At 34.7% G+C, this 11,882-nt stretch overlaps 1 protein-coding gene across 2 annotated transcripts in view; it reads left to right on the top strand.

The window, feature by feature from the left end:
* LOC109850056 (THUMP domain-containing protein 1 homolog) overlaps window positions 91-11,882 on the top strand; it is a 24,130-nt gene continuing 12,338 nt past the window's right edge. The window contains exons 1-5 of one of the 2 annotated variants that reach the window (XM_020419963.1): window positions 91-213; window positions 320-436; window positions 10,221-10,718; window positions 10,816-10,955; window positions 11,081-11,201. In XM_020419963.1, coding sequence (XP_020275552.1) covers window positions 154-213; window positions 320-436; window positions 10,221-10,718; window positions 10,816-10,955; window positions 11,081-11,201 — 936 coding nt within the window. In that variant the 5' untranslated portion in view covers window positions 91-153. The remainder of the gene's footprint in view (window positions 214-319; window positions 437-10,220; window positions 10,719-10,815; window positions 10,956-11,080; window positions 11,202-11,882) is intronic. The other variant, XM_020419965.1, reaches the window with a different exon arrangement.

Below are 11,882 nucleotides of genomic sequence, written 5' to 3' on the forward strand. Positions count from 1 at the left end.
CGATAGGCCCAGTACTAAAATTCAAACATGGGTCGGCCCAGTTATGCATTTAGCCCACCCAACATATTTATAGGGCTGGCTGCGCTCAAGTCCCAGCGTCTTTCACCTCCCCTACCGCGAGTAGAACTTCGAAGCCCCTGAAGCTCAAAATCCATGGCGGACAAAAACAACAACAATGGAAAGCCCAAGAAGAGGAAGTACCTCCCTCATAGCGTAACCTCAATGCCCTCCTCAAATTTCATACAACAAAAAGTTCATTTCTTTTCCTTTTTTGGTTGATTTTTTTTGGATTTTTTTTTGTTTGACTGTTTTTGTGTAGAAGCCAGTGAGGAAAGGGTCGTGGCCGTTGAGGCCTGGGGTTCAGGGTTTCTTCATTACCTGTGATGGTGGCCGAGAGAGGCAGGCCACTAATGAAGCCCTCAATCTACTTGATTCTGTGAGTTCTTTATTTTTTTTCCCAAAAATTTCAATAATTTTATTTAGTTTTATTGGGATGCCCAATTTATTGCTTCTTGGTTTTGTTTGTGACTGTATCTTTGTTTTGATTATTGTGTTTTGATTAAAATGAGAAATCTCACTTGAATCCATGATTTTAGTTGTTACTTTATCAAAACAGTACTTTTTAGTAATCTTATACAATTTTTTTATTGGGACGTCCGATTTATGTGCAGGTTGGTTTTTTTAGTGATCATGGTTTTTGTTTGCTTATGGGCTTTCGATCAAAATAAGTTTTTTACTTGACTTCATGATTTTAGTTGTTACTTTATCAAAATCTCTTTTAATTGGGACAATTTATTTGCTGGTTTGACTATATTTGCAGTTTTATATGTTTTCAGTATTGGGTACGATCAAAATAAGATTTTTTAAAAAATACTTGACTTCATGTTCTTAGTTGTTACTTTATCACTGAATTGACCAATATTGTGTTCTGCTCTAATTATATGCTGATGCCCAAATAAGCAACTTGTACAATCTATCGAAGCTTGTTGAGAATTATATTTTTCATTTGCATGCCATATCCAATGGCCATAAGATCGTGACTGTTGCTTTTGATTAATTACTTGTAATTTAATTTAGCTTTTCACAACGAAAGAGAAGGAAATAAAATAGTGATTGTAATGCAGACTAGTTCCACGTTGGCTATCCTTGATTTACTTACCATAGTAGCAGGTAAAACTGTAAAACATATCACATATATTTACATGTTCTAATTTCCATATGAACATATAATAATAAAGCGGAAGCAACAAGATAAGATCGATTAATTTACCTTCAGCCATTGCTTTTGAAAACCTTAGTAGCACTTTAGAAAGCTCTAATTAATGTTGATGGTTCCAAACCCTCCTTTCACTTTTAGATGGTGTATAAAAATATGAGAGTAGATTTGGTGACCTTTCATGAAACACACATTGTCTACTTATACTACTCTAGCCATCATAGAGTAGTGGACAAGATAGTGAAAGAATGGGTGGTTTCCAAAACGTGGGGGAAGATCATGGGTAGTTGCCTTGATCATTGGCAACTTCCCATTAAATGGATCATTAATTTTCCACACTAAAATAATATAATATATTCCTATAAAAGTGGAAAACGTCTTACATTCTCCCACTTAATCCATTTTAACAAGAAAAACTCCATATACGGATCATGGCGATTAATTCCTTTTAAGATCAAAAATTAATCTTCCATGTATCACAATATACTTAGTCTTTCACCACTCATAATTAACTTAATGAGTAAACCTTATGTTTACTCTTGGTCAAAATATAATGATATTTCTCAATATAATAGAATAACTAAAGTATGTACGTACATAATCCAAATGAGAAATTATCCAATGAATGAAAAGTTCATACAAAACATAATAAATGTATTACATAATGGAACCAAGGCCCATCCTTAATACGTGATCCTTGAATCCTTTAATTTGCATGCCTTTAGTCAATGGATCAGCTATCATCAATTCAGTGCTAATGTGCTCAATGATCACTTTCTTTTCTTGCACACGTTCTTTTACGGCTAGATACTTTATGTCGATGTGTTTACTTCGACTTCCACTCTTATTATTCTTAGCCATAAAGACAGCAGCTGAATTATCACAATACATTCTTATTGGCCGACTAATAGAGTCAACAACTCTTAGCCCAGATATGAAGCTTTTCAACCATACATCATGTGAGGTAGCCTCAAAACAAGAAACAAACTCAGCCTCCATTGTAGAAGTGTCCGTCAAGGTCTGCTTCGTACTCCTCCAGGATACGGATCCATCGGCTAGCATAAACACATATCCTGATGTGAATTTACGTGAATCATTGTAGCCACCGAAGTTGGAGTCGGAGTAGCCTACCACTTCAAGACTATCAGTCCGTCTATACATAAGCATGTAATCTTTAGTACCCTTAAGGTACCTCAGCACTTTCTTCGCAGCCTTCCAGTGATCGATGCCTGGGTTACTTTGATATCCCCCTTAAGGTACCTCAGCACTTTCTTCGCAGCCTTCCAGTGATCGATGCCTGGGTTACTTTGATATCTGTCTAATACTCCAACGGCATATGCAATGTCGGGTCTAGTATAGACCTGAGCATACATAATGCTACCAACAGCTGAAGCATATGGAACATTTTTCATTTGTTCCTTTTCAATGTCATTCTTGGGGCATTGGTCCAAACTGAACCGGTCCCTTTTCACAATGGGTGCTACACTTGGTGAACAATCTTTCATACTGAATCTTTCTAAGACTTTGTTGATATAGGCCTCTTGAGACAAACCCAATATGCCTCGAGATCTATCTCTATGGATCTTTATGCCAATGACATAAGACGCCTCGTCCATATCTTTCATATCAAAGTTACTTGAAAGAAATTGTTTCACCTCATATAGAAACCCCTTATCGTTGGTTGCTAGCAAAATATCATCCACATACAACACAAGGAAACAAATCTTGCTCCCACTGACCTTAAGGTATATACATTGATCCATAATATTTTCTTCGAAACCAAATGAAGTAATCACTTTATGGAATTTCATATACCATTGTCGGGAAGCTTGTTTCAACCCGTATATGGATTTATTAAGCTTACAAACCAAATGCTCACCATCCTTAGAGAAGAATCCTTCAGGTTGTTTCATATAAACCTCTTCCTCTAAGTCACCATTGAGAAATGCCGTTTTCACATCCATCTGATATAGCTCAAAATCAAAGTGAGCTACTAATGCCATCACCATTCGAAAGGAATCTTTCTTTGATACAGGAGAGAAAGTCTCTGTGTAGTCGATTCCTTCCATTTGAGTGAACCCTTTGGCAACGAGTCTAGCCTTATGTCTTTCGACGTTGCCTTGTGAGTCTTTCTTTGTCTTGAAGACCCACTTACATCCATTGGTTTTTACACCATTTGGCAACTCGACAAGATCCCAAACTCGATTAGATGCCATGGAGTCCATCTCATCTTTCATGGCATTCATCCATAAGTTTGAATTTGTAGAGCTTATGGCCTGTGAAAATGACATAGGATCATTATCGGCTCCAATATTACAATCCGATTCTTGTAGATACACTAAATAGTCATCAGAAATAGTTGATTTCCTTGGTCTAGTAGATCTCCTCAATGGAACTTGTTCATCTTCATGATGAACTGTTTGTTCCTCATTTACATTATGATCTGCTAGATTATTGTCAACTTGTGGAACCTCAATAGTTGGTTGTCTAACACGCAATTGAGATTGAGGTGCGTGAATGACAATCAACTTATCACTTGAAACAATATGTGGAATTTGATCATCATTCTTTTCAGGAACAATGTCCTGAAATTGATCACTCCCACTAATCAAGTCATTTTCAAGAAACTTAGCATTTCTTGATTCCACAATTCTGGTGCTATGAGTTGGACAATAGAATCTATAACCCTTGGACTTTTCGGCATATCCAATGAAATACTCGCTAATAGTCCTTGGATCTAGCTTCTTCTCTAGTGGATTGTACACTCAAACCTCAGACGGGCATCCCCAAATGCGTACATGTTGCAAACTTGGTTTCCATCCTTTGAATAGCTCAAAAGGTGTCTTTGAGACAGCCTTGGAGGGAACCCGGTTTAATATATACGCTGTCGTCTTAAGAGCATCAACCCATAAGAATGATGGAAGTTTAACATTACTTCTCATACTTTTCACCATGTCCATTAAAGTTCTATTTCTTCTTTCTGCTACACCATTTTGGTCTGGAGAACCAGGCATAGTGTATTGGGCAACAATCCCATGCTCTTGAAGAAATTTAGCAAATGGACTTGGCGCTTGTCCGTTCTCAGTGTATCTACCATAGTACTCTCCACCTCTATCTGATCTCACAATCTTTATGTGCTTATCACATTGTTTCTCTACTTCAACCTTAAACAATTTAAAGGCATCCAAAGCTTCGTCCTTAGAACGAAGTAAGTAAAGATACATATATCGTGAATAATCATCTATGAAGGTGATAAAGTATTTCGGATCATTAGCGTTCATGTCCGGACAACAAATATCCGTGTGAATGATCTCTAACAGGCTTGAACTCCTTTTGGCACCCATTTTATGTTTGTTAGTTTGCTTTCCCTTAATGCAACTAACACAAGTGTCAAAATCAGTGAAGTCTAAAGTACTAAGTACTCCATCCTTTACCAATCTCTTAACTCTCTCAATGGAGATATGTCCCAATCTCCGGTGCCACAAAATAGATGAGTTCTCATTCATAATACATCTTTTTAATCCAGTATTAACATGCATAGAATTATGAGTGATATCATTTTGCAAAGAAAGACGATATAAGCCATCAGACAAAATACCATAACCAATAACTTCAGAATTTCTGAAAATACTGAAACCAGAATCTGAAAAATTAAAGAAAATTCCTAAAGGTACAAGTCTTAAAACTGAAATCAAATTCCTAGTAAAACTAGGTACATAAAACGTCTTTTCTAAATGCAAAATAAAACCACTACTAAGAATTAAACTGCATGTCCCAACGGCCTCCACATGTGAACTCATCTGGCTGCCTGAATAGATGTAGTGTTCACTTTCCATTGGTTTCCTTAGGTTTGTCATACCTTGTAAGGTATTCGAAACATGAATTGTAGTACCGGAATCAATCCACCATGTATTATGATTAATATTAACCATATTAGATTCATAAACGAACGCAAGAAAATTACCTTTCTTCTCAAGCCAAGTCTTAAACTTAATGCAGTCTTTCTTCATGTGTCCCTTCTTTTTACAAAAGAAACACGCAGACTCCTTCTTTATGCCTTGCTTAGCTGTAATCTTTCCCTTTTGCTCAATGTGATCCTTTTTCTTCTTTGAAGAAGAACCAGTAGTAAGGTTCACCTTCTCACCTTCTTCCATCACTAGTCTGCCTTCCTCTTGAACACACATGGTCATAAGTTCATTAATTCACCATGTATCCTTATGTGTGTTATAAGAGATCTTAAAGGGGCCATACTGTGGAGGAAGTGTGCACAAAATGAAATACACTAGGAAAGAGTCAGACATGGTAACTTCCAAAGTATTAAGTTGGACCGCAATATCCCTCATGCGCATGATATAATCACGCACACCCTTAGTCTCATGGTGCCTCATGGATGAGAATTTCATAATTAAGGTGCTAGCAAGAGCTTTGTCAGAAGTTGCAAACTGCTCATCAATGGCATAAAGGAGATCTCTAACCTTAGTATGCTTATCGACAGAACCCCGAATACTAGCACAAATTTTGGTCTTTATGAACATAACAGAGAGGCGATTAGATCGCTCCCACTTTTCATAAAGATTAACTGCATCTGGAGTGCTAGTTTCAGTTATACCCGGTGGTTCGTCTTTCCGAATAGCATAGTCGATATCCATCCATCCCAAATGCAGAAGCACTCTTTCTTTCCACACCTTATAGTTATCACCCCTTAATTCAGGAATGTCACAATTGACATCAGAAATATTCCCAGGTAAAATTGCTGCAAACAAATACATGCTTATTAACGAAATTGAGACTTAACTTTATCATGCTTTACCAATGTAAATCATGCAAAATATGAATCTAGTGACATAAAACCTGCCTATGGGCTAAAGTCCTACTCAAATTAAATTCATAAAAATAACCATATGATGAAACTATCAAATTATATTCATTCCTTAATTCATGTGGGTAGATTAAGGAACATAATTTTATATTTCATCCTAATTAATCATACAAATATAATCAAATTTCCTGTGGGCATATTTAATCATATTACATACAATTAATTACAAATTGATGTCTAGTTTCCACATGTGATTCCATAAAAAAAATTTTAAATAACTAGAGATGCTGTGGCTACTCTCTAATTACTAAAATTAACAAATCACTTGACATAATCTTCTAATAAATTATTTATTCACTTCAACATAATAATAATGAATAACAATAATTTAATATAGAATCATGGACTAAATGTGGAAACTGGATGAAATTTATTCAACTTATTAGAATCTGAAACGTAATTCCAATCCAATTCACAAAAGTTACTCATACATCAGTAAACAAAAAAATACCAGAACGCAAAGAAGGCACTTGGGCATGCTTACTGTACGTCAATTTCTATAAATATGTGACTACTTTATGGATGAAACATGAGAAAAGAATTGGAATAATTTGCTACTGTTCACGAAACAAATCTTCATGTCTTATTGTATCATTTTATCTTAACCATATTAAAATTATAATAAGACTCCGGATTTCATAGTAAGCAAGACAGAGATAATTATTGGCTCTGATACCAAATGTAAAACATATCACATATATTTTACATGTTCTAATTTCCATATGAACATATAATAATAAAGCGGAAGCAACAAGATAAGATCGATTAATTTACCTCCAACCATTGCTTTTGAAAACCTTAGTAGCACTTTAGAAAGCTCTAATTAATGTTGATGGTTCCAAACCCTCCTTTTACTTTTAGATGGTGTATAAAAACATGAGAGTAGATTTGGTGACCTTTCATGAAACACACATTGTCTACTTATACTACTCTAGCCATCATAGAGTAATGGACAAGATAGTGAAATAGTGGGTGGTTTACAAAACGTGGGGGAAGATCATGGGTAGTTGCATTGATCATTGGCAACTTCCCATTAAATGGATCATTAATTTTCCACACTAAAATAATATAATATATTCCTATTGATCATTGGCAACTTCCCATTAAATGGATCATTAATTTTCCACACTAAAATAATATAATATATTCCTATAAAAGTGGAAAACGTCTTAAATGGATCATTAATTTTCCACACTAAAATAATATAATATATTCCTATAAAAGTGGAAAACGTCTTACAAAAACTTGTATAAATATTGAAATGTAGACAAGCATATGAATTAAATGATGAAATTAGAACATACACAAACATGCATCTTTCTTAAGTACAATCATGCTTATACACATTTTTAACGGTTGAAAATATCATAATCCAGTTAAAAATTCAATATGTCATGAACCAACTAGCACCCCGGCGTTTGCCTTGATAAATGTTTTGGCATATCCATATATACGATGGACTGCCTTTGCCTGCATAATAGCTTTTGGAATAACTGAAACCTGCACACATATGCCCACACAACTCTACATGTATGGATGTATTTCATAAATTTCCACAAAAATCATAATACACTTAAAAATGTAGTATTTCATTAACAAATATGCATACTAGTCCTCAAATAAAAAAGTTGACAGCACAGTTTTGCTCAGAACTAGGATTTGCTTAAGCATTTGAGAGATGTTATCAGATGTGGTATGTTGTCATATGGATTGCTTATCACTCAGGAAAAGACGAATGTGTTGAAACTAGTCTTTGTGTTTACTGTTTAGGCAGAAGTTCTAGATTTTCATAAAGGCAGATGGAGGCAGCTAAAAGGAGCACTGTCAAAATGGAACGAAGACATGAAAGATGTAGACTTTCATGAAATTGTGCAGTCATGTGCGGCATAGCAAGTTGTATAAACTGTAGGTTTATTAATATTCATTACACTAAAAAACACACCTAGGTATAATCTTAGGTAATATTACATGTTACTGACTAGATCCTTTAAGAAAGTTGTAACGGTATTTGTAACCTGGGCTTTAGTTTGGAAAGCTGATCTGATTCCATTGACCATTCTCTCAATCAGCTTGGGGATTTCATATAATATATGATGCCTTCCATATTTAAGTTAAAAGCAAACAATTGAATTTGCTCTTCTAAGTTATAATCTGATATGTGAATTGGCACATAGCTTTGCTTGGAAATCTGAGAATATCGTTGTTTTGCTATTGTGTTATGTTGCTTTCAACTTTGGTGTAAGTGTATCATTGCTTCGAGACATTATGTTTATTCTCAGCTCAATTGCTTCTCATTGTTCCTTTTACAATGTGCGGTTCTATGAGGAACTTGTTGATGGCAAGGATTCTGGTTCGACATCCAGGGCTATTCCCATTAAACCTGTGAATAAAATAACTAAATTTGAGAAATTTCACTTGAATTCATGATTTTATTTGTTACTTTATCAAAATAGTACTCTTTAAAAATCTTATACTTTTTTTGTTTTGGGACATCTGATTTATGTGCTGTTTGGTTTTTTTAGTGATTATGGTTTTGTTTGCTTATTGTCTTCTGATCAAAATAAGATTTTTTACTTTACTTCATGATTTTAGTTGTTACTTTATAAAAATCTCTTTTAATTGGGACAATTTATGTGCTCTGACTGTATTTGCAGTTCTATATTGTTTTGAGTATTGGGTACTGATCAAAATAAGATTTTTTTTCTTTAAACTTGACTTCTGCTCTTAGTTGTTAGTTTATCACTTAATTGACCAATCTTGTGTTCTGACCTAAATATATGCTGATACCCAAAAAGTAGCTTGTACAATCTATCGAAGCTTGTTGAGGATTATATTTTCATTTGCATATCCAGTGGCCATTTGATAGTCACTGATGTTTTTGATTACTTTAATTTAATTTAATTTAATTTAGCTTTCACAAAGAAAGAGAAGAAATTTAGTAGCCATTATAAAATGGACTTGTTTCACATTGGCTGACCTTAATTTACTGTTGTAGCAGGTGAAACTTATAAACATATTGAAATGTACACAAACACATGAATTAAATGATAAAATTAGAACGTACACAAACATGCATCTTTCTAAAGTTCAATCATGCTTTTGCACATTTTGAATGGTTGAATGGATCATAATCCACTTAAAAATTCAATATGTCATGAACCAACTAGCACCCTGGCATTTGCCTTGATAAATGTTTGGGCACAGTCATATATATGATAAAGTGCCTTTGCCTGCATAAAAGATTTTGGAATAACTGAAACCTGCACACATATACCCACACAACTGTACATGCATGGATGTATTTCATAAATGTCCACAAAAATCATAATAAACTTAAAATGTAGTATTTCATTAATGAATATGCATAGTTGCATACTAGTGCTCAAAATAAAAATGTTGACAGCACAGTTTTGCTCAGAACTGGGATTTGCTTAAGCATTTGAGAGATGTAATCAGATGTGGGATGTTGTCATATGGATTGCTTATCTCTCAGAAAAAGACGTATGAGTTGAAACTAGTCTTTGTGCTTAGGCAGAAGTTCTAGCTACTGTATTTCCACTCATCAGGTCCATATAGTAGACAAAGAGTCGGAGGTAGGTGCTCTTGAGCATGAAGTCAGCTAAAGGGGCACCGTCAAAATGGAACGAAGACATGAAAGATGTAGATTTTCATGAAATTGTGCAGTCATGTGCGTCATATCAAGTTGTATAAACTGTAGGTTTATTAATATTCATCACAGTCAAAAACACACCTAGGTATAATCTTAGGTAATATGACGAGTTATTGACGAGATCCTTTAAGAAAGTTGTAGCGGTATTTGTAACCTGGGCTTTTGTTTGGAAAGCTGATCTGATTCCATTGATCATCCTCTTAATCAGCTTGGGGATTTCATATAATATATGATGCCTTCCATATTTAAGTTAAAAGCAAACAATTGAATTTGCTCTTCTAAGTTATAATCTGATATGTGAATTGGCACATAGCTTTGCTTGGAAATGTGCATATGTCGTTGTTTTGCTATTGTGTTATGTTGCTTTCAACTTTGGTGTAAGTGTATCATTGCTTCAAGACGTTATATTTATTCTCAACTCAATTGCTTCCCATTGTTCCTTTTACAATGTGCAGTTCTATGAGGAACTTCTTGATGGCAAGGATTCTGGACCGACATCCAGGGCTATTCCCATTAAACCTGTGAATAAAATAACTAAATTTGAGGACTCTGATTCTTCTGGTGAAGAAGGTGAGTCTCCTTGTAGAAGTGAGGACATTGAAGCTGATAAACATGCAAAAGAATGCGAGGATAAGACAACAAATAATAAACATGAAGAAACAGAAAATAAAACTGAGGATAAGACAGCAAATAGGCAACATGAAGAAATAGAAGAAAAAAATGAGGATAAGACAGCAAATAAGCAACATGAAGAAACAGAAGAAGAAAGTGAAAACAAACCAGCAAAGAAACAATATGGAGAAATTGAAGAAGATAATGAGGAGAAACCAACAAAGAAGCAATGTATTGAGGTAGATGCAAATTCTCAAGCTACAGATTCTCGCAATGGTAAAGAAAAGTCCATTGATGACCTAATTGAAGAGGAATTGAAAGAGATGGGGGACAGGAACAAGGTAGCTCTCATCTTATAAACTGTAATTATTTGAAATTAATTCTTCATAATTAACTCATCTTTAATGATGCTAACCTTTTCCTCATATATCGTAAAAGAGGCGTTTCCTGAGTCTTGATTCTGGTTGTAATGGTTGTATCTTCATTCAAATGCATAAAAGTGATGGGAAACATGGGCCTGCTAGCATAGTCCAACACATGATGAGTTCTGCTGCTTTGACAAAGAAACATATGTCAAGGTTTAAACTTGTCCTTTTCTTTTCATTATTCAAACCAATTTGGAACTTTTGCTTTCAGTCCCTTTCTGCGCTCTAACTATACTTCTGTATCACCTTTGATCTGATTTTCCAATATGTTTATATAGGTTTATATTGAGAGTTCTTCCAGCTGAAATTACATGCTATGCATCAGAAGAGGAAATTTCAAAAGCAATAAAGGCGCTTATTGAACAGCATTTCCCCACTGAAGCTCCTACTCCACAGAAAGTATACCTTTTTCCCTAACCTTTTATTATCTCCTTACTTCATAAGATAAGAATTTCTGCTTTATTTTATAAGAATATATCTGATGTCATTTGGGTGTCCGTGTCCTTATGATTTTTAGTTGCCAAATGTGTTGGCAATCGAGCACAGGGCTCTGAAAAAAATTTGGCAAAAATTATGGCCAGCTGTCAAGGACAATTGTGTAACTTGGTGGTTCAAATCGCTTGTGAAGGGAAATGTCAATAAGATAGGGGCTTATCTGAAACCTTAGGTCAGTTGGTGAAGAGGAAATCTGCCTTGTTATGCTTGTAGTTTGAGTTGTTTAAAAGAGTCTAGAAGAAGGAAAAGGTGATAGTTTATAATGCAAGGAATTAATTCTACTCTAGAGGCACAAGAAAAACTAAGGCATAAGCAAAGCTGATCGAGTCCCTACACTTGATTTGTAATAACCAATTCTTGCTAACGTTGGTGAGTTGACAACAAAATGGTTTAAGAAAAGGTCCAGATGGGATGTGTGTTTTAAGTAGTAAAATCGAATTGTTACATACAAGCTCTTCGGGAAATAAGGAGAAATAGTACACTTACATAAAAAATTAAACATTAAAATATAAATTAAAATAATAGTAGAAGTTACAAAAATAAAAATAAGAAAAATAAGAAAAGAAAAGAAAGGAAAGGGAAAGA

The sequence above is a fragment of the Asparagus officinalis genome, chromosome 7 (assembly GCF_001876935.1).
Source record: "Asparagus officinalis chromosome 7, Aspof.V1, whole genome shotgun sequence".
In the NCBI taxonomy this organism is placed as follows: Eukaryota; Viridiplantae; Streptophyta; class Magnoliopsida; order Asparagales; family Asparagaceae; genus Asparagus; species Asparagus officinalis.